At 40.7% G+C, this 27,953-nt stretch overlaps 2 protein-coding genes and 1 long non-coding RNA gene across 7 annotated transcripts in view; 1 reads left to right on the plus strand and 2 right to left on the minus strand.

The window, feature by feature from the left end:
• ARL13B (ARF like GTPase 13B) overlaps positions 1–5,280 on the minus strand; it is a 33,257-nt gene extending 27,977 nt beyond the window's left edge. For 3 of the 5 annotated variants that reach the window (XM_085077044.1, XM_085077014.1, XM_085077035.1), the window contains exons 1-3: positions 5,074–5,280; positions 2,465–2,639; positions 1,024–1,094 (exon numbers count right to left, since the gene is read on the minus strand). In XM_085077044.1, the coding sequence (XP_084933170.1) occupies positions 1,024–1,094; positions 2,465–2,523 (130 nt within the window). In that variant the 5' untranslated portion in view covers positions 2,524–2,639; positions 5,074–5,280. The remainder of the gene's footprint in view (positions 1–1,023; positions 1,095–2,464; positions 2,640–5,073) is intronic. The other 2 variants (XM_085077024.1, XM_085077055.1) reach the window with 2 other exon arrangements.
• Positions 5,281–5,833: 553 nt separating this feature from the next.
• PROS1 (protein S) lies at positions 5,834–27,892 on the plus strand. The gene is made up of 15 exons (XM_085077001.1): positions 5,834–5,992; positions 9,552–9,709; positions 10,121–10,145; positions 10,471–10,557; positions 11,850–11,972; positions 12,089–12,211; positions 14,002–14,127; positions 16,156–16,277; positions 18,067–18,185; positions 19,668–19,857; positions 20,499–20,666; positions 21,700–21,868; positions 22,320–22,468; positions 23,141–23,354; positions 25,521–27,892. Exons 1-15 carry the CDS (start codon positions 5,932–5,934, stop codon positions 25,664–25,666), a joined length of 1,980 nt encoding a protein of 659 aa, XP_084933127.1. The 5' UTR covers positions 5,834–5,931; the 3' UTR covers positions 25,667–27,892.
• Positions 6,597–27,953, minus strand: part of LOC146445590 (uncharacterized) — a 103,866-nt gene continuing 82,509 nt past the window's right edge. Inside the window, exons 8-9 of the long non-coding RNA XR_014855489.1 lie at positions 8,985–9,060; positions 6,597–8,895 (exon numbers count right to left, since the gene is read on the minus strand). This is a non-coding gene — a long non-coding RNA (uncharacterized LOC146445590). The remainder of the gene's footprint in view (positions 8,896–8,984; positions 9,061–27,953) is intronic.

Raw genomic sequence — 27,953 nt, forward strand, 5'->3', positions numbered from 1 at the left:
CATCAGCCTTCTGCTTCCACCCTTAACACATCCAGGATGGGCATTCAGAATATTAAGCCCTGGAGAACAGGACTTAATATTCTGAAAATCAGAATATTAATAGTTCTGAAATCAGAACTAACTTTTCCTTGAGTTTCCCTTTAGAAAGACACATCTTTATCTCGTTTTCTTGCCTTGAAAAATAGGACTTTTAGAAATAACTGTTCCATCTAGATGGTAAAGGTGGAAAAGTTGATTTCCAAATATAGTGGAAGGCTGAATAATGAAACAGTCCTGTTTTCAGGGCAAAGATCGACAAATAGCAGAGAATAGTCAGGATTTTATTTGTGCTTTAGCAAGTCTGTGAACTTACATAACACAAGTAAACAAACTCGAGGTGGAGTCTCCAAGTCTGCCAGAACACTACTGAGTAAACTCTTGCTCTTGCACAAGATGAAAGTTATTTAGAAAGGCAATCCCACAAGTGGAGGAAAAGAAAAACAGAGCATTTTTGTTTTCCTAAGCACAAATTTTATCTGAAATTGCTTGTATGTGTCAGGACAAAGCTCCCCTCAAAATTAAGTGGTCTCTTAGTGGCAATTTTATTTATCATCGTTTTCTGATTATAAATAATGATAAAAAAATGTGACTCTAAAACCATCCTTAACATTATTATACACACACAACTTCCTTCTTTTAAACCTTTTCTACTCATATATACTTACTTAGAACTCTGATTTTTATATAAAGTTTACTGATGTATGGAAATTACTGGATGATCACCTGAAAGCAGCTTCAGCACATGCACACAAGGAAAAAAAAAAATAGAAAGATCAAGTTCACTGTTTGTTTTTCCTGTAGTAATGTGTATATCAGGATGTGATGTGATGTGACATTTAGATGGTACAACCACCACCATTTTCTTTCAACAATATGGGTGGGAGGGATAAATTAAGAGATGGAGCAATATTTTCAGATTTAAATGATTGAAAATCAGAAATTATACTCTCAGTGCTCCATTCAGATGATAAATTAATCACTTACCTCCTTGAATTCCTCGGACTGTAGCAGTTTTCCCAGCATTATCAAGACCCACCATTATTAGTGTCACCTTCCTCCATAAGGAAAAAAAAAAAGAGAAATATATTTAATTTCTTTTCCTCTAGCTACACATCACTTATTATATTTCTTAATACATGCACAGCAAATTTACCATCGAATAGTAGAAAGAAGAGGTACCAAAAAACCAAGGTGTTGTTACTATTGTGTGTCTGGTGTTCAATAGGTCCAATCATCTGATTAGACAGAACAGCAGAACAAGGTATGAAATGAAAAGTCTAGTATTATGGTCTGGATTTCACATGAGACAATGATTTTTCTTTCAACCTGCTGCAATTTAATTTCACGGTACTGTAAATTTTATTTGGTGTGGTCATGGTGCCTTTAACAATTTCTGTAATTGCACTTCCATTCCCCTGTATTTTTACTATCTCTCTGCCTCAAAGTTTGCTCTGTATTAGAAATATGTTTCTGTCTAAATTAGTACATCTGAACATCACTATCCAGAGTACAACACTTGTGTAGACACCACCAGATGCTGTAAATATGTGGGACTTAGAATGCCTTTGTTGCAAGCTGGGGCAATCTGGACTGCAAATGTGCAAACCAGGGGTGTTGAGAATTCATGATATCTTAGCAAACTGGTATACAGGTGAATATTTTTACCAGGATAGGATTTTAAAAGCAATAGGAAAAACGTGTCTGCATGTATACCTCAGTTCTTCCTCCTATTCACAAAGACACACAGTGGTCAAAACAATTTGCTCAATTTTATGCCCCTGTAAGTGAAATAATACTAAAAATCATTGTTATTTCAAGTCTAAAAACCGCAATAGCATCAAATATGAAGTATAATTTATACAAATTCTGGAGAACTGTACTCAGGCTGGGCTCCCCAGCACAGCAAGGACATGAAGCTGTCACAGTGAGTCCAGAGGATGCCACCAAGATGTGTGGTGAGGCATTGGAACAGGCTGTCCAGAGCAACTGTGGATGCCACAATGTCCCTTCCACATCGTGGAACTGTTCAAGCTAGGCTGGATGGGGCTCTGAGTAACGTGGACTAGTGAAGGGTGTCCCTGACAACACAGGAGGATTGGAGATAAATGATCTTTAAGGTCCCTCCCAACCCAGGCCATTCCATGATTCTCTAATAAACATTCCAGAATTGCCCGACAATGCTCAGCTTGAGGAAACAGCATGTGAGGCACAACATCTTGAACTTTGCTTCTAACTTTAGGAAAGCACCTAAATTAAATATGATTAACATTTCATTTTTAAGATCAGAAGATGTATTAATTCTCTCCTGAAGAAAAAATCGATGATTTTTTGTCACTGAATGAAAAAAATATGAAACAATGAATAAAGTACAAGTGAAACACAGTTTGGGAAGGTCAGCAATGTAAAAATGCTTTCCCGTGTTTACCTGACAGGTTCCCTCCACCGTTTTAACCAGTTGCAGCAATTGGCCATTAGATTGAACATCCCTCTTCACCAGCCATCCAGAGCCACCAAAGCTACAGGAAGAATGTGGGCAGGCCAGGACAACCCAAGCAGACTGGCAGAGAGACCACAGAGGCCCAGATCTTGTCTTGTCACTGCTAGCAAGAAAAAAAATAGGGATAAAAGAAAGAAAAGCATAGTTAGGCACTGTGTACAAGCAAGGCAAGGCATTTTCCTGGCAGCAGCCAGGCTGTTCAGTGTGTCATGTTCAGTCAGCCCCAGGACAGCCTCATTATGTCTTTCTCTCTTCCATCCTCTCACACTTCATCCACTCCCCTTTGAGAGATCTGGACAGCCACCACCCAGTACTTATCCCAAATAGCAATGCAAGGCTACGGCACAGAAGGAAACCTGCAAGTTAGAGGAGCAAGATACATCCAGCTACAAAATTTCAGTGCTTGTCTCACCGACACATCCCACAGCTCTGCTGATTGACAGAGAATAAGGACCAATTTCAAGCATGAGTAAGACTTACAAGAGCATAACAGGATAAGGCATTGAAAGCAAACAGAGAACATCCCTACCTCCTAAGTGTATTCACTTAACTGTCAATTTCTTTTACACAAAAAGATCCCACAACAAGGAAACTGGATTCTCTGGTGGTATCTAGTAATTGTCACTAAATGAAATAGAAGTACCAAGTACTTCCATCATTCCACAAGCCCACTTTCTACTCTTTAAGCAGAAAGAAACAGATTATTTCTCTTTTTGAGAATTACCATAGCAAGTCTCCTAAAGCTTGTATCTCAAAATTCCTGCTATATTTTAAATTGTAATTAATGTCAAACTAAGGTAATTTTAAATTATGCCAAAACCGAAATAATTAAAGATGATAACAACCCTAACAAACTTCGATGGTTTAGATAATTTAAAAAGGTAGGAACTGAACTCCTCCTGATCTGCTGAAGGTGTATTCAGGGATGGCTTTGCAGGGATCTGCTGTCATTCAGTGTCAGAAACAGGTCAGGTTTCATCCAAAGCAGAGACAACAGATACTCTTTAAATATTTATATTCCATTATCCACAAGAACCTGAGAATAGCTTCTCCACCGGAGAGCTGAGTGCATGAAGAGTAGAGAAGTTCCTAAAAAGAGCAAGATGATTACAACTGTTCCAAGGATTTAAATCAAGCTCTGAAGAATACAAAATCATTAAAAAAAAGAATAAAAGCTCACATGCAGTGGGCTGTGGTGCCTCAACCCACAAGCAAGTCTGAACAAAGCTAACTTTGAGACCATAGCCACACAAATCTTCAGCTAGAAAACAAAATGTAACAGCTCAGTGAACAAAATGTGCCTTTGTCATTTTGTCAAATGACAAAAAAGTAACATTTGCAGTGCCTGAGCATCCCCACAGAACAACTCCCGTCCCATACTATACAGACTATCTTTGCAAACTGTCACAAAATTGCTCTTGAGCATATATATGGCTCAGAGCATTCAGATGTGATTCATGAGATGAAGAGAACTTAACAGAGTGAAGAGCAGAGCACAACTGTGCCCTAGCACAGGAATCTTGTTTAAATACAAGACCATAAAAGAGGGTGGGCAGGAATTGACAAACAAGACAAAAATTTTCAAAAAGAAGCCACTCTAGGAGGAAAGGGCATTCAACATTGCTGAAAAATTTATGACAGGGAGGCAAATCCCCTTTTGCCAGTTTGTAGAGACTGGATCCCTGAAATATGCATGGAACATATGAGATGTATTTTATAGGTTGCATTACCAAGATCCAAAACCTGTTCCTGATATTACATGTCAGCTTGTTGAGGTCAAACAAAACCAACAAGCCCAGAAACCTGTAAAACTTAGCAGTGAAGCCAGAACACTGTTTACTAGTGTACATTTAGTACACCACCTTCAGCAGAGGCTTTTACATGGTATGGAATTTGTTTCAGTCCCATCAAGCTTTCACGTCCTTGGAAACATAGCTAAACAAATCATTTAGAGCCGACCCTCCTCAAACAGCTTAATTATTTAACTTCCTGTAATGCTGTAATGTTCCTTGTCTGCATGTCAATTATAAGGACATTTCACTGTGTTATATTTTGAACACCAAACCGAGTGACTGAGCAGCGAAGTAGGAACATTCAGGAGAAATTTGTGAACACCATTCTGTCTGCCAAAATTGTGGTTGAGAGCTGCATGATGTGCAAGCGACAGCTGTGTGGTTCTGACAGCCTGAAGCACTCCAGTATTCGTGCGGGGCAGCTTTAGACCATCAGATTTTCTGCAAAGAGAAGTGCCTACAAGCCCAGCAGCTCAAGAGAGCATCTGCACTTTGCGGCCACGTTCCCAACCTTCTTTCCCATTTCCAAAAAAGCACCAACTCTGAAATCCAGCCTTCGCTTCAGGCGTGTGTCACTTGCTCGTCTCTCCCACTGTGGAAGCACTTTTTTGCTGTATAAGCCCAACGCTTGCTATAAAATCCACTCTGTGCCGCGGAAGCAGAGTCAGCCCTCGGGCTGCCGAGCCCCGCCGCCTCCCTCGGGCCCTTCCTTCCCTCCTTCCCTCCCTCCCCCGCCCCGCTCACCGCTGCCTCCGCCGAGGCCCCGCAGCTCAACGGCTGCGCGCGGCCCGGGGCGCTCCGCCACGCGCGGCCCGGCCCCGCCACGGCGGCGGCGTTTGCCCCGGGCTGCGATAGCCGCGCTCCGGCTCCGCTCGGCCGCTCCCGGTCGGTCCCACGCTCAGGCGGGGCCGCGCATCGGCGGCGGGCGCTCCCGGCAGGGACGCTGCGGCGGGCCCGTCACCCCGGGAGACGGCCGACGGCGGCCCGCAGCGGACACACGGCATGGCGCGCACCGACACGCGCGGGGGCGGGACCGCGGCCCACCAATAGGAGGGGGCGGCTCGCCCGGCGCCCGCGGAGGATCGGCCAATCGGCGGCCAGGATCCGCGGCCCCGGCCCCCCCGCGCCGTCGGGAGTAAACACCGGGGCGCGCGCCCGCGGGCTGCGCTACCCACGGCGGTGAGGGGTGACCGTGCAGCCAGCGGGGCTGGGCGCTGACCCTGCAGCCAGGGGGGCTGTGGGCGCTGACCCTGCAGCCACGGGGGCCGTGGGCGCTGCCCGCCCGCCCTGCCCCGCTCCGCTCCGCTCCCGCCGCCGCGGGCTCTCCCCGCCGCGCCCCCTCCGCTCCCGCCGGGGATGCCCGCGGAGCCCGCTGTGCGCGGCCGCCGCCTCCGCGGGGCGGGCCAGGCGCGACCCGCCCGCGCCCCCGCGGCGCTGTCCGCGGCGCCCTGCTGACGCTCCCGCAGGGCAGCGCTGCCGGGACACGGCCCAGCCTCCCCCCCGCGCCGCTGCCCCTCCCTCCCGCCCCCAGAGCCTCGCCCGGCCCCGCAGAGCAGCAGCCGCGCAGTCCGAGCGCCCGGTGCCGGCCGCCCCCCGGTAGCGATGAGGCCGCGGTGCCTCCCGCTGCTGGCGCTGGCCATCGCCCTGGCCGAGGCGGCGACCTGTGAGTGAGGCGAGGCGAGGCGAGGCGGGGGGGAGGCGCGGGGCCGTGTCCCGGAGCGCCGGGGCTCTGGGCTGAGCGGCGGCCCGGAGCGCTGCCGGGGGCGGGCGGCTCTTCCCGGCCGTGGGGGCATCGCGTCCGCCGCGCTCGGAGCGTGCAGATCCCGCGGGCTGCGGTTCGTGCCGGGGCAACCGAGCTGTGTGTCTCTCGGGGTTGTGTGCGGCTCTGGAGCTCTTGGCGGCCGCAGCGCAGCGCAGCTCAGCCGCCCACGGGAAAGTGTCTGCACAGGGAGCTTGGTTCATTTACGAGAACAGCCCTCGTAGATCATGCTCTCAGAAGAGTGGCTTTATTGTGCACTTCATGCAAGCGGCCCTGACCGCTTTTTATAAGTTCAGACCTCTCCGCCTAGGTAAGAGCTACTTGCTCTCACATACCGATAAAAAAAAAAAATAAAGTCTTGTCTTTGACACAAAAGTGTTTGAGCTTATTAGTGAACGAAGACAATGTACCTGAAACAAGCAGAATAGCAGCGCAAAGTAAGCCTGTTTCTGACCTGTTTTACTAATGATTAAACAGGCAGAAGAGAAACCGAATGTTTACTATTCTGTGAAGTGCTAGGGTTTCTGACTTAGCAAGGGAGCAGTATCGAAAGATGAAAGTTCATTTTATAACATTTTTAACAGATCCTAAAAATAAGTCTTCTATTAAATATTCTGGAATGCTGATTTCTCCTGTTTTCATCACATTTTCGGTTCTGTTTATCTTCTCCACTACAAACCTTACCATTTTTCTTAAGCATGAGAAGTTAGCTGTCCTGCTCATCCAAAATTTCTGTGGTCCATATTGTACGTTTTCCTACCCCTGACTCTGAACAATACCAGGGATTTCTGGAATGGTGAGGATAATGGGGGAAGATAAAACAGCTCAATAATGCAGCTCATACCGTTCAATAATCATAAAAGAAATTTGCCTCTGCAAGCCTTAGTGCAGGTGGATTTGGTCAAACATCAGGTGAGGAACACATTTTGGAGAAGGTGCAGATAAATGTTGGTGACTGATTTTATTTTGCTGGCTGCATAATGTCACTAATGAGCATTTCGAGATACTCTCGTCACTGAAGTCATGAAGCTCTACACACAAGGTTGTGCCACTTTCTACACTGGCATCACACGTGTCCTTTTTGTTCAGTTTTATTCAAGTGCTTTCCTTGGCTGGGGTATTAGCTAAGCAGCTCTAAGTTATGTCTAAGTAGCCCACTCAAAGCAGGTTTGTGGTTGCATCTGCACAACAAAACTGCTGTGAGAAACCTGAATCTCATCCTCTTCCCTATTTTTTTTTTTCTTAATAAGTAGCATCACTTCTAAAAAGGTGCTTGATAAGCATTCACTACATACCCATGGAAATTGTAAGGCTCTTGAGTAGTGCAAGGCTTCAGAGATCACCACATGAAACACCCCGAGTGCATTAAGGGTTAACTTGGTTTGGCAGGGTCAGAAATGGGCTGGAGTTTCCTGTAATCACACTGGCAGCAGCAGCAGCAGTCAGGATTTTGTGTTTTTAATAAAGGTCCTGTCATAATCTTTGTAATTAAAACACAGATTAATAAACATACTGCTAATTCTGTGCACGGGGATTGAAATATTTGCACTAAAACCCATGGAATTTGCTTTGAGTTACATGTTTTATTTAAACTGAGAAGTCATAGGAAATCAATGTAGGAGAAGGATTAACTGCTCTGATGTAGGGGAAAAATCTGTTTCCATTACCCCACTGTACTGAGGACATGAAGTAGAAAATGTTTTTATCTGTTTGTACACAATTGAATTTTTCTTGTCTTTTATTTACCACAAAACTGTGAAAATGAGACTGATGTAGCTAAAGGTCAAAACAAGATGGTTTAAAGTCAGCTGTGAGTTAGGCCTCATCTATACCATAGAGCCTCTGCCTCAAAGCCATGTTTTCCTGCATCTTATCAGTGAGAAATAAAGCATTTACTCAAATTAATGAAAATGTCACTACTTCTTTCATTTCTAAGCAGCTTACTGGCTGCTCTCTGAGACACAGAAATGCTGCAAAACCTTGGAGGTGAGCAGTGGTACATCCACGTTATGCTCAGGAAATCTTACTTATTGCCTTACCAGAACAATTGGTCAGAGCAGAATGAAAGCAGATAGATTGGTTTGTAGTTACGAGCTCATCCCGCATCAAATTCATTTAGGGTGCTGTGACACAAGGGTTTCTTCAGGTCGTTATCCAGTGTTGCAGCACTTCAGAATGCTTCAATTGTGTTCTCTGTCACTTGATAGAGACCTTTAACGTGTTTAGGATGGTGTGGTTTTAGTTAAATCTGTCACCTGAAAGCCATTCTCCATTCAGGCTCATTAGCTGCTCTTTCTAGTAAGCTTTCTAAGGTTTTTCTTCCTTTCCTGTTAGTGCAAAGGAATTGGGAGGCTCTTCTCTGACACTTGGCACTGGTGTGGCTCATGAAGGTGCTCTGGGTTTGAGGAATTGTCCCAGGCAATACTGGCTTGACTTCATCTGCTTGAAAGGATCTTTTCTGTGGAGCTGTGATGAGTATGTGTGGACACCACACCTGATGTGCTCTCCAGGTGTCATGACCCTCACACAGCTGGGCTGCTCTGAAAGGTTCAGTTGTGCAAAGGCTGATGAAAGGAGGGACAGGTGTGGAAGTGTGCTGCTCTCTAGTTAACATCTGCCATCAGCCGGACTTTCTCCAGTCATGCTCATCCTTTTTTCTCTTGATCACAAGCTGTATCCAAAAATTAAACCAGGCAGTCTAATTTAGTGGCTGTTCCCAGAGTGTTGTGTGCTCTGCAAAGAACACTGAAGCAGACATCTTTCATTTTGAGTGTCATTTCTCAATGTTCACCATTTGTTAAAAGTCACTAAAATGACGATAACCAGATACGTGAAAATTAACTAATGACTCATAACATGCTCTGAAATACAAAAGCTAGCTAAGATTCTATTTTACCTTGGTCAAATGTGAATGTATTTATAGGTTGTTTGCCTTGATATTCCCAGGATTTCATTCTCACCTTTGTCTTGTTCTGCAGAATAAAGTGATGTTAATGTTAATTGCATCTAACAGGTAGCCTGACTTTATAAGACAGAATTCTGGTCTCACATAAATAGAATCAGAATATTTACTTGCAGATCACTGAAACAGGTAATATAAAAGGCTTTTCAGCTTTATCTGCTTGTTCATTACATGTCTAACATTGTAATAACCATAATTTAAAAAAATTTAAAAAATAATCTTATCCTGAGTATAACACTAAAATGATGCTTCAAATAAAGATGCTGTTAAGGTTTAATAGCAGAGATTAAGGATTTTTTGATCAGAAACAGCTCCCACACATACAGAATCCTAGAAATTCTTGTTCGTATGTTTCAAAACCATAGCAAACATCAACTCCTGACTAAGCATTTAAATCAGAATTTTGTGTTAGATGCTCATATTTGCTCAGTGTTTACAGCATTTTTCAGCTATTACAAAAAAAAAGATAAATAATAACAGAATTGCTTTGTTCCTCCCAAGTTTTATCCCAGCAGTATGCCTCTCAGTTCCTGCTGAGGAAACGGCGAGCAAACTCTTTCATGGAAGAAAGTAAGAAGGGAAATCTAGAGAGAGAATGCATTGAAGAATTATGCAATAGGGAAGAAGCCAGGGAAATCTTTGAAAATAATCCTGAAACTGTAAGTATCCTATGAGTATCTATGACATAGACAGTAGTTCTTTGCAGAGGGAAAGATGAAAACACATAGAATTCACAGCTCCCAGTAACAACATTGGCCAAGATCCTCCCATTTAAAGAGATGATTTTCAAAGTAATTTTGACACCCGTTTCATTTTCATTGCCTTCCCTTTGCAGCTGTCCAATTCAGTGCAGTATTTTAATCTCTCCACTGAGTCTTTTGTATATTAAATAATCTTCTGCTTTAGCCCAAACAGTGATATAGAAAACCAGGCCTACATGAGTCAAAGTAACTTTTTTCTTTTGTAGTTATAATAGCAATATATTTTAGAAAACATTCAGTGATGTATTTTGCTGCAATTTTATCTAGCTGAAATTTTTCTTAGCCTTTATTTTTCTTTTCTTTCTGCAGGAGTATTTTTATCCCAGATATTTAAGTAAGTACAAAATAAAACCCTAAACAACTCTAGTGTATCATTCAGTGATGCTCTCATTTGGATAATACTGGTTTAGTTATTCTGCCCCTAGCACTGGAATGATTTCCATGCTGATTATAATGCAGAGAACGTCCTGTGTGCTTAGATCCTCACAGAGACACTCTGAAGGCTGGTCTGTGATCAGCTCTCCTTAACATGCCCAGACCAGTTTTGTAATTCAAGCTGTGAGAACAGGCCCTTTGAAGATGCCATGCATCAAGTGGTGTAATTGCAGTGTAAATGAGTGTTTGGACCCTGAGCAGATTGTGTGGCTTTGCATTTGCAGGCTGCCTTGCCTCCCATCGAGCAGGGGTGTTCAGGGTGGCTGCAGTCACTCCAGACTCTCCAGCTGACCTGAGGGCTTGTGTCAAGGGTAAGTGCTGATGTTTCATCTGTTACCTGTGCACTCCCCTCTAACACCACACACTGGCTGAAAAACAGTTCACAGGGACACAAGAAGAGACAAAGAACCACTTAAGGCAGGCAAGTAATCTAAACCAGAAGTTGACCAAAAAATATGAGGTGAGACAGAGCATTTCCAGAGGAAGCAGTTTAACTGACTGGGTTTAGCTTTATAAAGTTAAAGAAACATAATTAGTCACAAAGTGGAAGGCAGAGTTCTTCTGCAAGCAGAAGTGTCCTTCACCAGCCCACCAGTGTTCCCCAGTGTGACCTCTGTACTCTACTACACCTTTTACAGTTACGCCAAACCTTTTCCTTCTAGCAAGTCATGCTCTGTCAGGTAGGGTAAGAGACTCTTGTTATTTGTCCTTTTTGCCTCTCCTTGGCCTATAGTTACTGCAGGCCATCATGAAGTGGGTAACATTACCAGCTGAAAACTTCCAGTATTATCTGGAGCACAGTCATTGACTCCAAACAAAATGTCACAAAGCATGAAACTTGGGATGTTTCTCCAATGTTTGATTTTTATGCCTATACATTCACAGCTCCTGTATGAATTGTGTTCTTTCTAGTAAATTCACAGCAAGCCTTTTTACCATATTCCGTACTTGTCACAGTTTAAACATCTCTCTAAAACTCCTAAGCTTCTGCAGCCTGGTGATATCAAAGAAACTTCCAGCTGGTTTGAATAGGAACGTTTATCCATAGCCATCTGACACTGTTTTTATCATTGAAAGCAATGGAAGGCAAAAAATTCTTAATAATTACACTGCCCATGGTCATGGGTGAGCATGTTTTCCAGATCAGTTTGTAATAATGCAATAAATTACCAGTTTCTTGGGGTGACCCCTCTTGAACAGAGAAACTTGACTCTCTAATCTTGAATTCTTGAAACGTTGATCTTTCTAGTAAAATTTGTGGTGATACGATGGGGCAGAGCACTGTTCTTTAAAAACTGAAATACATCCTTAAAATGTAATGAAAATAGTATCAAGTCTGGTCACATCTTGAAGGGATTAGCAAGTAATTTGTCTTCCAGTTGTTTTCTGCCTGACAAAGAAAAAGTAGTATTGGGTTTGTATGTTCTCAGTCACTTAAAAATCCTTGCTGACAGAATGAGTAGCAAGATTGTTGTACTTCGTGTTATTCATCAAGACCTTTCTTATTTCATGACAGATAGGAAGAGATGAAGAAAGGCTAAAGTGATTTTTGAGGATAAATAGCACCAAATAATAAGGATTTTCCTTGTTTTCCATCCCACAGAAATTTCCAACCAGTGTAGCCCTCTGCCATGCCATAAAGATGGATATAAGGATTGCATAGATGGACAAGCCAGATACACCTGTGTCTGTAAACCAGGATGGAGAGGAGAGAACTGTGAGGAAGGTACAGTCTTTAATCTCACAGTTCTCAGGAGCACAGTTAGAGCTCTACTGTGGAATCACAGCTGGTCAATGAATGCCTCCCTCTCAGCAGAGAGTTTTATTCCCTTTTCTTTGTAGATATAAATGAGTGTGACGAATTCAACGGCGGTTGCAGCCAGCGCTGTTCCAATTTCCCTGGGAGTTTCCGTTGTCTGTGTGAAGATGGCTACTTCATGCATTCCAACAAACGGGATTGTGGAGGTAGGGAGACTTCAGGAGAGCATCTTTCCATGACACCATTGACTGTTGGCTAGAGAGATCAAAGGGTTTCATCCAGTACTTCATAAATGCTCTTGCATTGCCTCTGCAAGATGCAATCCTGCTTTAATTTGGCTTTACACACTGCAGGCATTTGGGCAGCCAAATAATGAACCAGATCAAGGGAGAAAGAAAGAAAGAGGAAAAGGCTATAGATGAGATTCTGCTTCATTTCTAGAACTCCATAAAGCTTGCTTTGGTCTCTACCCACTTTCACATATCCTTTAAGCATGCTGAAACAAGAATCTCAAGTGATGTGAATAGCTAATATTGTTACCATGGAAATTCTGTCTGGTAAATACTGGTTTAGGCTGAATCACTCCTAATTATTGATGCTGGTCTTTCCAGAGTTTGAAGTTTAATTTTAGAGAAGAAACTATTAACAAATCCAAAAATTCTCTTAATGGAGAGAAAGACTGTTATTCACCCAGCATCTTTTTTTTTTTCTGTACATGCTTGTGTCTGCTATTGGTCATGACCTACATGCTTCATTCCATTCCCATTTAAGACTACTTATTGACATAATTAGCAACATAGTTAGAAAAAATTAGAGCTTCATTCCATTTTAATGTCATATTTTATTACGAAATTATGACTATGGTTTTGGATAATGTCCAATAATTTAAGAGACTAAACTTGGTGGCCATCTTCCACTGTCACTTCCTTCAGTCTAAATATTTTTGTGAATTAATAACTTCCAAAGAAATGCCAGAATAATAGAAGATTGTGGTTTTATAAAAAAGGGCAAGCAGATAAATTGGTTAGAATATCTGTAATTCTTGGAAAGATACTGGAAAATCTGATAAAAAAAAATCAAAGATAAAAATAGACTAATATACCTTAGTGCTTTGAGTGTTAGTTTAATCATATGATAAACTGCATGCAAGTATTTTATTCCATGCAACTGTAATGTTAAAACAATCAGGAATTTGGAATACACCTAGTAACTGTAGAAGAGTGGTCTGAATTTAGAGCAGCTTTGACTTAATAAAGTTCCAGGAGTCCAAGCAACCCAGTGGCAAAATCTCTTCTCCCTATGCAGCACCATTTCCACAACTGCTACAAAACCACAGAGAAAACCAAAGTGATCCCTGCATTCTCGAGTGGGGGTGAAGTACGAGCAGGGATCTGATATTTTTCTGTCTCAAAGACACTTAATAAGATTGATACTTTACCCTGAATCTAGTTGTCACATCTGCATTGTGAAAATGACATTGAAAAATTGGAGGCAAGACAGAAGAGAGACACTAAAATGGTTTGAGGGATAGACAGCCAGTGAGGGACTTGAACATCTATCAGCATAGCCAATTAAAAGAAAACTGACATGAATTGATTGTAGCATGGAAAAACCTCTGATTGGATTATCTCTTGTCTTTCTGGATGTCTTTTTCCAAGATAGGATTTTATTATGCAGTCTGGTTTTAATTTATGGGAAATCTGCAGTCTGTTTCTCTCTGCCTTCCTGGATATGCAACCCTTTTCCTGTTACCCACAGAACACAAGAGGACGGGAAGGGTAGGCAGGCAGAGAATTTTTTCACTGGAGGCATGCAAAAGTGTCTTTTACAGACCTCTGGAAATCTTCATGGCTATAGCTCTAGTCTGCTGTGAAAGCATGGAAGAACTAACTAGAGGGTTTGCCAGCCTCACTCTGAGCAGTGTTGGGTAAGGTTAGAAAGAAAAATGATGTGCAAGAGTGGGACTTGCTTGTTAATAACTTGTTTGTATTTCTAGATATAAATGAATGTGTGCTACATCCAAACATCTGTGGGACAGCCATCTGCAAAAACACCCAGGGGAGATATGAATGTGAATGTCCAGAAGGCTACACATATAATTCAACTTCCAAGAACTGTGAAGGTGGGTCTTTGCCCCCAGCTCCCCCTTTTTCATTTTCCCCTTCCTCCTTTTTTAATCCACTGCTATATCAAACTCAACTCCTCATCTACTGGTACATTTCTTAACCTTCATATTGTTTATTAAATTAATTGTTTATTGGGTTGTCAGGCTATATTACATGACAGCATGGCAGTTCTCTAAAGATTTTTTAATTTTTTTTTTATAAATACCTCAAATATCAGATAAAACTATTCCAAAATATCCAGAAAAAGAGCCATGAAGAAAAGGAGCTACACCAAAAGAATCTCCTGAAAAGAAAGTCTCTAATTGCAAATTTCCAAAGTTCTGTAACAATTACAGCAAAGGTGAAAAGTATTGATAGCTGGCAGTGAAATAACAAGAAGCCACTCACACAAACCATAATAAGTTTTCAGGTGTTGAAAGTATTTGCATATTTGTCTAAGATGAGGTTTTATTTCTCTCTACTTGTTAAAGTTTCTGCTTACTACACATCAGAAATTAAATGTCAGTTGTAGAACAGATGTGAAAGCTCTTAGAATTTTCCAATGAAGAAGAATTTTCTACACTGCCAATTTAAGAAAAATCTATCAGTGACTGGTTTTAATTTTAAAAGCTGCCTTATGTTACTGCTCAAAAGGACAGAAAAGCAGCTTCTTGCTGGCCATGAATCTTTTGCTCCATGGCTTTTCCTGCAAGTCTCTTGTAAAAGAGCTTTGCACAGTGGCAGTGATTACATATCCCAGTGTCAACTTTGTCCAGTTGCTACAGGATTAAAACACTACTGACAAATTTCTGTTCCTGCATTAACCAAAGTGAGAAAACCTTCACAGTAATTCTTACTCCTTTTAGGATTTTCTTCAGGTAAATTCAATTTGATGCAACCCCTGTAAGCTTTGTGTTTCTGCTGAAAGATGAGTTGCAAGAGGTTGCAAGATGAGGATGTTCCAATGGGGAAAGTCCTACCTCCCTAGCAGGAGGATTATGCTGCTAAGCTTTTAGACCTTGTTGTAACCACATTAAATGAGTCACCAAATCCTGTCTAAGGACAGGATTGTGCAGCCTGACAGGAATGTAGCCTTACAGAAATACTAAATGACATGAGCTTTTCATTGTCATGTTGCTTGTAGGTGGCTAAATTCAATTATGCTTATTAGAAAAATTGAATTTACATACATTTATGCACAGCTATCTCTCTGGTGACAGTTACTGTTAGACTGGAACAGAAGAGGGTTTGTTTTCTTTTTCCTTACCTCTCTTCCTCCAAGCAACAGCAAAAAACAAAAAAAAAAGCTATTTTAATCTTAACCCACCCCCCCAAATTTAAATGAATGCATTGGTACAGAATTTTTTATTCTACATGGGCTATTTGTTTCAAAACAAATATTGCAATTTCTTTAATCTGAGGTCCAAATCACCCTCACTGGAGTCTCTTATCAAGGAGAGATTTTGTTTCTTTCTATATTAGAAACATAAAAATAGGTCTTTTACACAGCCTTTCATTTCTGTATTATTTCTTTTGTACAACCTACTAAATAGAAAAGTTATTTTAGTTGATTTAGCTTATTTACAACTTAAACCAGACTGTTCTCCACAAGTAGATGCTGTCTGAAACATAGGTATTGAGGAGATTATTGTATGTTCTTTGCAAAGGTATTTTGCCCTGAGATTATTTAGGATTTATGTTAATAAAGCACATCCTTTCTTCACATACTCGCCATATATGCTTTTGATAATCTGAGCTCTTGTTGTGTTTTAAAAGGAAAGGAAGATAATCTGACCCAGAATGGGATTTGTGCCATCTGTGGTAGCATTTTATGAGGTCTCTTACACTAATTCAGCCACCTTATGCCTCAGAAATCAGACCAAATTGTTTCCAGCTCTGCACTCCAGGCCTATATCAGATTACTAAATCACCTTGTAGATTCATGTTATTCCAGAGAACCTCTCTTGTCCATTATTCCATTAATTTGTGTTAGTTTTCAGTCTGTGCCATGAATAAATCTTTCTGTGTGCTTCAATTTCCCCTAGACATTGATGAATGTGCTGAAAATATTTGTGCTCAGCTGTGTGTGAACTCACCAGGAAGTTACCGCTGCTATTGTGATGGCAAGAAAGGGTTCAAGCTCTCTAAGGACATGAAGAACTGTGAGGTAAAGCTGTGCTGTGTAAAATTACATGTGAAAAATCACAAAACTGGGTATTTTTTGATGGAAAGATATCTTACATTGAGGAAAATAAGAAGCTATGAGAGAGCTGATTAAAAATTGCTGAGAAAATGCTGTGGCTTCTGATCTATAGTTTGGCTCCCAAAGCAGTAGGGATTTGGATGCCATTCAGTTCATGCATGCTCATTTACAGGAGTCTTGTCAAAAGCAGTTTGCTTTAGCCAGGCATCTTTATTCCCTGCTGCTTCCAAAATAAGCCTCAGCTTTCTGCTATCAAACAAATAATTCCTGTTCAGCCTACTCAGAGACAGAATGTTCCATTTGTCCATATGTTCCCAAGTTTTCCTTAGGCTGTGCAAAAGTTTTCACTCACTATTTCAGAATTACTCTGTTTGGATTGAAAAAAAAAAAACCTGGATTGTTTTCCACAGTTCTCATCTGCCATAGCTTAAGGAAAAGCACTCTTGTAATACTTGCCAGTTGGAGAACATCTTGCAGCCAAAATCAGCTGCTCTTGATCAGTTTGAAAATTTACATTTCTTAGGAGCAGAAAGTTTGAAACTCCAGAGAATCAGTATTCAAAGATTGAAGTCCAAAGATATTTTTTGTGAGTGGTTCTCTGTATACTTTGAAAAGTTCAGGCAGTCTGAGATGTTACGTGAAGTGAGCTCAGATTAATGCCAACAATAAAACACTTCTGACAGAGAGTATAACAAAATTTGGTTTAAACTGCAGCAGCAAGATCTGACACAAGTTCCAGCATCTGTGTGTTAGTCTTGCTTGTACTTTCTGAAATTTAATATCTGAGCAACACTTTACAGTCATTCTATTTCATTTTGCTCATCCTTGAAATGGTAACAGAATGAGGCTGGACTGTGCTCTTATTTGCAGTACTGTTGTTTTTAAGTGATTAAATCTCTATCTGAAAGTTAGTTTCCTGCCTTTTAATTGGAAAAAAAAAGTTTAATCAGCTGAAAATATATGCAATCTAAAGACTAGTGACATATGACCAGCAGCCATAAAATGAAGTAGCCATGAAATTTAAGATGAGCACCTGTACATTTAATGGCACTGCTGCATCAGGAATACCAAAGTCAGACACAGAATGTTTTGAAGGATTCACATGGGATCAAAGAGACTTTTAGACTCCTACTTGTCAATGAGGCAGGTGCTCTAAACCCATTCAGGAAGAGTCTTCCCTCCTCTCTCCACACACAGTGTATACAGTAGACAATATTCCTGGATAGAAACATCTTTGTTTAAAATTTCAAGTAGATGAATACATGAAAGAATAAGCACTGAGATTTTTAAATTTCTCTTTAACAGTCTTCCCAAGATACAGCTCTGGTCCATTCCCATCTAACACCTGAGCAAATTTAGGTTCTACAGAATTTTAATAAAGGAGCTTGGTAGTTCCCTGGAAAGTGGGTGTCTCATATCCTTGGTGAAATGAAAGTGCCTGATCTAAGTATTTGAATTCTTCATTCAAAAACTAAATATTTAAATATTAGTTTCAATCCACCAGAACTGGGTGTCAGCCTGAATTCTCCTCCAGCAGTTTATATAATGGACATTTCAAGCAAAAGCAAAACCATACCACTTTGTTTGTACATAGGTATTCAAGTTAAAAAAAAACGAAAAAACAAAAACTGAAATGACCCAGAGGTAAGCCATTACTTTAAAAAAGTAAAAAGACAGGCTAGTAGCCAACAACAGGAGTTGTTTCCTGAGATATCATAATGCATTAAGAGCTTTTTTTCTCTACTATTTTCAGTCTGTTACTGAGTGTATCCCACTGAACCTTGAAAAGAATTACCAACTGCTTTACCTGGCAGAGCAATTTATAGGAATTCCCGTTCTCTACTTAAAGTTTAAACTGCCAGATGTCACAAGGTAAGCATTTGCTGTTGATAAAAGTATGCACTGGGATTGCAGACATTTGTGTCCATTATTCTTCTGAGGGATCAGGAAGAGTTCATTGCATGCATAAATTATATCACCATCTCCCCCTTGGTTAAGATAACTTTCTATGATGAATGAATGAGTGAACAGGAAGGCTTTTAGAATTATCAGCATAAAATTCACACTCATAGGAAAATAATTACAGTATAGCTTCCAGTTCTATAAGGGAATGGCTTTAGTTTGGATGTTGCTGCTACTTCACCCCTGCTCTATGTAGAAGCTGTGGCATGCTCTGCACATCCTGCTGAGAAACAAAATCAGGCTATTGCTCTCCTGCCCCTTCCTGGGCTTCATTTCACACACAGAGTGTTCCAAGGACACCCACAGAGCACAGTACCTGGTCTGGAGCACCAGCTGTATGATTTTCTTTACAGCTGTCAGAGCAATTGCCAGTGGCACTGACCCCTTTATTGCTCTTGGACTTCCTTGCTGCAGCAGCCGAAATTGCAGCGTGCCTTGACTTACTGACCAAACAATTGGAAGGGAACAGCAGCAGCAGCAGCTGTTGAGCTGGCGATCCCCAGAGCCTCAGAACCGCACAGAAGGACATAAATACTGAGAACTCTTTCCTCTGCCGCGGTTCCAAGTTGACCAGGCACTAATGCTGTCCTGGAAGACCTTTGTGAGATGATGAATGAGTGTAGCTTGGTGTAAATGCAGAACGGGTTTGGGTGCGCCTGGCGAGGGACAGACAGCCCCATCTAGGGGACACAGAGCGGTACTGTGAGTGACAGGGACCCCGGTTCTGAATTACAGCTGCCTTAGCAAACCCCAGCTTCCAAATGCTCTTTCTCCTTTCACCCTCAATCTGTTTTGTCCAGTCTCAAAGACTGTTTTTTTCTCTACATTTACACTCTTCCCTTCCACTTCACAGCTTCTAAAATCCTAATTTTGCCACACACCCACGTTCAACCTTAATCCAGACAACAAATCATCATATCAGAGAATGGCATATAAAAGGCATCAATAACCAAAGTGAATTTCTAGGTTATAATTCTTTTAGGACAACACTTGGCAACCCAGTTGTACTGAAGCACATTGTAGATCATGTATTTTGTCTGCATCATATCCCTACAGAATCCAATAGGAATATTACATCTATCTCCTTACTCAGGGAAGTGGGATATCCTTCACAAGTAAAGCTCAGAGTGGATTTGGGAGCTGAACCAAAGTTCTTTCAAATCCCAGGTCAAGGTGTTAACCCGAAAACTTCTCACTGGCTTTGTGTCAACAAGGCATATGTTCCATTCTGCTTTAACTAACTGAAGGCAAAAATCACAACTGCTCAGATACAGAGAGACCAAAAAGTTATTATCTATGAACCTTTCTCTAACCCTACTAATGAGTTACCCTAGGCTGTACAGTATTTCACCTTTCCTATCTTCTTATTAAGATTCCTTCTTCACAACTCAGATTTACAGCAGAGTTTGATTTCCGGACATACGATGCAGATGGGGTTATCCTCTATGCAGAATCTGTGGACAACTCAGCATGGATCTTGCTTGCTCTGAGAGATGGAAAGATTGAAATTCAATTCAAGAATGAGTTTGGAACAAAAGTCACCAGTGGAGGCAAAGCCATTAATGATGGATTGTGGCATATAGTAAGTTGGATTTTCTTCTCCCCTTCTTTTTCTTTTACTCCCTATGGGAACATGCTGATAAATAAAGTAGGGAGAAACTGAGCAACTCTTAAAATTATGCACTCAAACCCCAAATTTAAAAATCAACCAAGAAATGTACAGGAATGCCTTGTATGAGGAAATTCTTCTACCATTTAACAAGCAAGGAAGAGACAATTAGCTACCAACATAGCAATTACTAATTTTAAACATGAAAAGGGAAGTGACAGAATATTCAAAACTGTGAATGCATGGTCAAGTGCATAGTTATTGGAGACTTTGTGTTTAGAGCAAGTTTTACCTTTGCTAGACCAAAAATTCATCTTGTTCTTCAAGCCAGCACACCTGAGGTGAAAAGCCTTTCCCACTTATACCATCTACAGAGCACACCAAATTACTAAAGTCAGTTAGATTTTGTTTGTTATCCTCCTGTGAATGTCCCTGGATATGGACAGCTGTCCTGCATCAAGTTTAAATACAATGTAAATAGTAACTGCACTAAAACTATTCTACACAGCAGATATTTAGGGAAATATTAGTAATGCTTCATACAGGTATATGTAATTAGTATTTAACATATTCTGTGTTTTTGTGTACATGTAACTATTTGTATTTTGTTCCAGATATCAGTTGAAGAATTAGAACACAGCATCAGTGTAAAAATAGCTAAAGAAGCTGTGATGAGTATTAACAGCCCAGGAACTCTTTTTAAACAATCCCAGGGTTTCTTGGAAACCAAGGTGTACATTGCAGGCTTACCTCGCAGAGTGGGCAGTGCTCTTGTTAAACAGGTAATGAAATACTGATTGGACTAATGTTAATTGATACTGCTTAGTTTGTTCAGTTTTGTACTCTTGGGAGTCACAGACAAGGCAAGCCTGGCATGGAACCCGTTTAGAAAATGAAAATCTGGTTATTAAACCACTGTTTTGAAAACAGATATTGTGACACTTAGCAGTCTTGAGTTCAGTAAGGTTTCAGTTGTAAAAGCACAGCACTTGTGGTCTAATCTTTGAGGATTCTGCAGCCTGTTTCCTAATACAGCTTTAAGATTCCCTAAATCACCACCACTGCTGCTGTGAGTGCATTTCAGGGTGATTCATATTCCTGGTCCTGGCTTTTGCTGAGCTCTAAATAGGTGCAGCATTCACTGTGCAGGCTGCACAAAGAACTTTCATTTTTACAAGGTTTTATAACAGCCCAGACTGGACTAGGCTGATGATTCTTTCAGTCTCCTAACCTCAAGGAATGGGTACAGACAAGTTGTGGCAGCTCTCTGCTTTACAGTCCAGGAGCCTTCAAACTAAATGGCAGTCTAAACAGAGAGTTTAGATTTATTTTTTTCTTAATAAATGGGAAAAAAAAAATCAATTTTTGCTCAAAAGCAAAGCAGAGAAAAAAATCATGGGACAACACAATAATATCCCTTTATCCAATAGAAAACAATTCCAGAGATTTCTTTGTACTTTGGTATAAAGAAAAGATGAAATTTTGAACAGGGAATAATACCAGTGATCATTGTCTTTCAGCTATGGAAAAGCTTCTGTCCTCTAGGTCATAACATGAGCTTTAAAAGTTGAAGCAATTTTTTTGTCCAGATCACCAGCAACAAGTGGGAAATGTTAAATTAGAAATACCTTTTGAAGGCTGAGATACCAAATGCCTGCCATTAGTTTTGTCCCAGCATCACTGCTCTAACCAATAGCATTGACAAAATTGTTACTAACTCCACAGAAAGAAGCTGATATGTAAAATAATGCCTTTTTATTAACATTTTAAAACCAACTTTGGACTCAAACACCCAATGCTGTCATTCTGATACAGATTAACCCTCGGCTGGATGGTTGTATCCGGGCCTGGAACCTGATGAACCAGGGGCATTCAGGAGTAAATGAAGTTATTCAAGAAAAACAAAGCAAACACTGTTTAGTAGCAGTGGAGAGAGGATCCTTCTACCCTGGCACTGGAATGGCAGCATTCCAGATAAACTATAGTAAGTATTTTTCTATCCCTTTATTTTTTGCTGGGCTGGTGATGGAAGTGATGAATTGTTAAAAGAAAGAAAATAAAAAAGCCCCACACAAACTAAGCTGTACACTACTGCATCCACCATTGATTCCTGTAACTTCTGTTAGAAATTTGCTTGAATGAAAATTCTAATGCCAGTAATGTCATCTACTCAGTTTCTGGAGTGCTTTACATTCAAAGGTTTCTTTGCCAAGGTTGGGCACTATTGAAGATCCAGGATTAAAAGTTAGCTGCATTTTTCTTGTTTGTTTTATCTGCTTGGGTTTCTTTAGAATTACACTTCTTTCTGTAAGTTCCAAAATTAGCACTGATGTTTTCCACATTGGGGAGGAGATTAAATACTAATTTTTAACACCATATTAATACTTTTCAGTAGCAGATGGACTAACTAATTTCAATTATTCTTTTTAAAACAGATAATGTTGACAGTGCTGAAGATTGGCTAATAAATGTGACTCTGACTATTCGCCCATCCACAGACACTGGTGTCATGTTTGCCTTGGTTTCTAATGAAACAGTGCCTCTTGCCTTGTCCATAGTGGACTCTAACTCCTCTGACTCACAGGTGATCTTACAATTCTCCTAGCAGCTGCCAAGTCCCCCAGCTGGGTGAAAAATCCAGCTAAAAAGAGCTACTCACACTTGCAGCCCAATTTAATATTTTGAAAATTAGATTATATAGTAATGTGCAGAAAATATCTTTCTATTAATGATTGCTGCAGCAGTGACTAAGCACTAATCACTCATGCCAGGGGGATTAAATTAGGTAATCTTAGCTCAGATCCATTACATCAATGTTTTCTTTAACCTTTCCTTCCCAATGCACAGAGCAGAAAGGGGATATCACAGCAGGGTAGTGATGATGATACAATAATGGCATCATCTTAGTTCCAAATTATAAACAGATTAATTATACATCATGGCTAATCCAGGCTTTTTCCCAAAATAAGAACCTGTAGTGAACACTTGGGTACCTTTAAAACTGTACTACTTAGGTGAAACAGGATTTCACCTCAGAACTGTAGCCAGAGTTGTTTTCTGTAAAACCTTCTCACTTTATAATTTAAGAATGGCATTCATCATCAGAAGTTCTGGTTACACATCAGCTTTTCCACCTGAAGGTACCAATTTTTACTGTTTTCTCCTACTTGCAAATATAAAGTGCACCAGAGCCAAGTATAACAATGTGTTAAAGTGACATGTGACATCTTTGGTGATCTATCATTCTTCCATTTAGAAAATCATTGTCACCATTGGGAGCATCACTGTTGCACAGCTGGAATCAAAGAAGTTATGTAGCCCCAGAAGAGTGCAGGTTGGACTTCTAGTGACCAAACAGGAACTTGAGCTTGCTGTTGATTCACACACAGACAGAAGCAATTCAGAGCACCTCTCAACCCTGCACCAAGCAGTGACAGAAAATGTTGTCACCTACCTGGGTGGTCTGCCAGGTGAGGCCTGTTTCTTTTCATTAATTTGATTATTTCTACAAATGGGATTGTATTCAGCCTTACCCAAGCTAGGAAAAGCCTAAAATTATAAAAAAGAAAGGTTTTTTTACCCTCAAGTGCCTCTTGTTTCCTCCATTCTTTTCAGCTTCGGGGGAAGCCAGATTATCAACATTAGCATTATTTGGCCATTAAGACATGGGTCTCCAGAGGTTTGAATTTGGACAATGTCTTGATTTTTGAGTTGGGTGAGCACTGCATGTTTCTGAAATGCCACCATCTGGCACAATTTAGGAATTGCATCAAGAATGTGAGAAAAGCAGGCATTTTTAAGTAATCCAAGTGTCAGAAGTGCAGAAGGGGAAGTCAGGAATATGGTTTCAACAATTAAACTCTGTGCAAGAGATGACTGACACTCATTATGAGACAGAGAATGTGTTGAAACAGCAAATATTTTGTTCAAAGCGAACTTCAAGCTAACAGTCTTTAGACATTCAGAAGGATTGTTTTGTCCAGGAAGTGTGCATAGAATTGTGTATAAATAGCTTGACTTCAGGCTGAATCAAAAGGAAAAATAACATTACCCCAGGTAAGAAATTTTCAAAGCCTAAGGGATTAAATCTTGAAAATTGCTAAAGGAAAGGTGCCATAGTTACAATGTTACTACTGGTAGAGCTTTTCTGTATCCTCTGTTATTTTATGGAGAATGAGTCACAATTCCTAAGAAAATTCTACAAATTTGACTGACATGTCTTGAATTGACAAGGAATGAAAATGAGTCAGTATTTACTTAGTCCAGGTGAGTCAGCAGGTTAAGAGAGCCACAGTAACTAAGATTCCAGTAATTTGTTAGGCTTCTTCATCTTTGTGATGCTTAAGTGATTCTTTCTAATACATTGCCAGCCACAGAGCAATTGACATCTTAGGTATTAAGAGCTTGGCATTATTCAGACATCCCAAAGAGAGGAAAAGCAAGTGTTAGTTATTTGCTGCTCCTTAAGTGTTATCTCTCAGTTCTAAAAGTTCTAAAAGGTATCTTAAACATGCAAGTTAACAAAAAGAAGAAACAAACGAAAACAAAAAAACCTACCAAAAAAAAACCAAAAGAAAAAGAAACCCACCAAAAAACAATTCTAAAAACCCATGCATTTCATGAAGACCCTAAATCCCCATTTTTGATACCTATTTCTGCGAACTAGTAACAGTGATGGGAGTATTGCCCTGTTAATTCAGCACAACCAGTGCGGGCTAAATGAAACATACATCGTTCTGTGACAGCAGCATTGTCATTACTGGAGGGGAAAAAGCAGAAGGGAACAATTCTACAGGACTGTTTATACAGCAAAATAAAATCATCAGGAAGCAGCATTTCTTGTTCCTTAGATGACCAAGTCTGTCTCCTAAGGAGAGATAGGGCAACTAACAACCTGAAAAAGGAGAGGATGCTTTTGAGATCAGCTCCTAATCCCCCTCGTTCTAATTGCTGAAGGTGTTTGCATCACCTTAGGTCTACCTTGTAAGCAACCAGTTAAAACATTCTTTAAAATTCAAAACACTGTGTGCTTGATTTTGTGCTTTACATATTGTATCCTGGAAACATACCCATGATCTGATGCTGCCCTAAGCCAAACAATGCCTAAATGAGCAGCAGATAAAGTTTGTGTTTCACAGAGAATTCACTTGGAAGCAGAAGTGAGGAAGCAGTAAAACCCGTGAAGTTCCCAGGGGTGCCCCATGTGAGAAGCTGCAGATTTGAATCTAGAGCAGCTTCCTGGCAAAAGCAGCACAGTTCTGAGTGTGACCTCTAAACCCAGAAACATCTGTTTGTAGCTCAGGACAAGAGCAGTGGGCTCCAGGAAACAAATTCTTGGTTCACTGTTGTTAATACAGGAAAAGCTACTATGGAAAACATTCCTGGAGTTCAGTTTCTGGGTGGGAATAGCCTTCTAATGCATATTTAACATTTTACTGGCCTTTCTCAGCTTTGCTGACCTGATCTTTCTTAAAGAAAAGGGAGAAGAACTCAAGTGTTTCCTGCCAAAGTGCTCCTTTTCTCCCATGACTAAATAATGCATGGGGAGTAGAGTATTCCCCATGTTTTTACTGAGCTGAAAAATCCATAGGAATTTGCATGCCTTGGCCTAATAAATTGAATGTTTTTCTGTGCAGATGTTCCTCTGGGTGCTACACCAGTGACTGCTTTTTATAATGGTTGCATGGAGGTGAATGTCAACAACAGACAGCTGGATCTGGATGAAGCCATTTCCAAACACAACGATATCAGATCTCACTCGTGCCCACTGATCATGCAGTAACCATTCAGATCTTAAATTAACTTTTTTTCTTTCAGATATAATTTGTGTAATTAGTCTCATGCCATAACGAAGCTTGCATTATTTCATGCAAGATGTGCCAGGGAAATAATCAGCAGCATGTTTTTCTTCTTTTCTATATAGAATGGAGGAAAAAACCCTCTCTGCTCAGCTGGAAAGAGACAATCAAGATGAAAGTTCTGTAAAATGTTCTTTGATCCGTATCAGTGGAAAATCTTAAAACTAGATTTATATTCCATGTTCATGCTATGTCCTTGACATATTTAGCTTGGAGAGAAAGTTTAGGAGTTTCTGTTTAGAAACAGTTTTGCATCTTATTTTTCATATATCGGCACAAGTTTAAAAGTTGCAAATTATTTTACTGTACTAGAATCTAAACAAAACCAGACCTTTCCAAGCATAACATGCAGAGAAGAATCTCTTCTGGTTTTGTAACATGTGCTTTTGGTAAAGGAAAAAATACCCTGGAATCCATAGCCCAAGATCTCTGTGAATATGTTTACAAGTTGTACCTATGTTGGTAAAGCAACTTCAAAATGGAAGTGTTTCTTTAAGGTAGCTCAGGTTTTGAAAACAGCTTTGGTTCTACTGTATCAGCTTTAATTCCTCTATGTTTAGAGCCCAGGTTTAGAGTTATAAGAATTCTGGATCAGGTCAGGTAATTTTCTTTCAAAGTGGGTTAACATAAGCAATTTTGAAAAAACAGAGGAAGTGGCTTCAAGGAAGGAGCTCTGCATCACAGGACATCAAACTGGGATTTGCTGAGTAAAACCAAGGAATTGCAGCAAATGCTGCTTCCATCAAATCTAGCAGTCCTCAACATAAGCACCATCTGATGGTCCATCAAATTCCCTTTATTTAGGGCAACCTTGCCTTTGCAGAGCTCCAGAACAGATTTATTTGTGAGCCCTGCTGCAGCTGTGTCCCTGATGTCCTTGAAAGCCTGAATTTTGCCAGTAACATCAGAATGTAAAGCCATATTCTGCTCAGCCAACTTTAATAAACCAACAGGTAATTAGAAAAGTATTGCTTTCCTCAGGTGTGCTGATTTCGAGCATTTCCAATATTCCTTTAACATCCTTTGAGTGTTCTTTCCACTTCCAACCTCATTTTCACACAACCAGGAGCCTCCCTGTGCAGCTCACCTGGCGGTTTTGTTAACCCCAAACCAAATAAATAGCAGGAGAATTGCTGTGAGGTATAAATATATCCTCTCATCCATCAACCCCACAGACATTTATCTGCCAGTATTGCTGACCCCAGCCCTTCTGTCTTCACTTGAGATGCTGCAGTGGAAATGTGTGTACAGAAGGATGGATTGTGACAATATTCATTTGGAGAACTGCCTTTCCCCAGGGATATTCTGAGTGACATCAGTGAGGTTTCTTCCACTGTTGAATGCAATGTTGAAGGGTTAGTACAGCAGTGCTGCAGAATCTGAGCCCATCTTTCAGTGTTATTGCTTTTTCTGAAGTTGTTGGTAACTTCACTTCACACCTGGGTAGTGGAATTGAGGATTTGCTCCTAACTTTCACCCAGTGCAGCCTCCCAGTCTGCCCAGCAAGAAGCTGACAGCCAGGAGCTAATTGCCATTAATTTAGTTCACTCTCTAGGATGGCATGTAAGACCGGCTTGCAATTCTGACTCCTTGGGGGGAAATCCTTTCCTGCAGTTACCCTGCCCTGCTCTTCCACCAGCCCAGCACACACACTCTTCATGCAGGTCTTAGCTGAAGAACAACTTGACTGAAATAAGCAGGTTTTGCATACAAGGCAGAGCTGAATTGGGAGTTTTGACATCAAATGCACTCAGGATCACTCTATAATAATCTCCCTGGCACCCATGGATCCTGGAAAGGCCCTGGGTCAGACTCTGCCTTGTACAAGAACCACAGAAAGGATGAGATGAGGAACACACAAGTGTCATCAATGTTCTAAATGCTTATGGCCTACAAGAACAGAAGAAAAGGTTTGGGGTTTTTTTGCTGTTGTTTGGGGTTTTTTAGGTTTTGTTTGTTTAAGTGTAATAAATTGTATAGAAATGAAAGAAAAAAAAAAATCACTTTCTCACACAGACACTATTCCTCTGTTTTCCTGGAATATTTTAGGGTTTTATAGTTATAATGAAACCTCTGCACTTCTTTTTTAATGTAAAAGTGCCTCCCTATTGTAAGAATTAAATAAAGCAGCATTTGCAAGTTTCTTTTCATTTCAAGTTGTATTTGCATATTTTTGTTCATTTTTGCTGTGGAAAGCTTGTTCTAGTGGTC

The sequence above is a fragment of the Lichenostomus cassidix genome, chromosome 1 (genome assembly GCF_008360975.1).
Source record: "Lichenostomus cassidix isolate B80296 chromosome 1, HeHo_3.0, whole genome shotgun sequence".
NCBI lineage: Eukaryota > Metazoa > Chordata > Aves > Passeriformes > Meliphagidae > Lichenostomus > Lichenostomus cassidix.

Bases quoted from the DNA above. Each gene is read 5' to 3' on its own strand.
- PROS1 (XM_085077001.1), top strand. From the start codon at position 5,932: ATGAGGCCGCGGTGCCTCCCGCTGCTGGCGCTGGCCATCGCCCTGGCC. The intron at 16,278-18,066 runs GTAAAGCTGTGC...TACTATTTTCAG, and splicing joins AGGACATGAAGAACTGTGAG to TCTGTTACTGAGTGTATCCC. The intron at 18,186-19,667 runs GTAAGCATTTGC...TTCACAACTCAG, and splicing joins AAACTGCCAGATGTCACAAG to ATTTACAGCAGAGTTTGATT.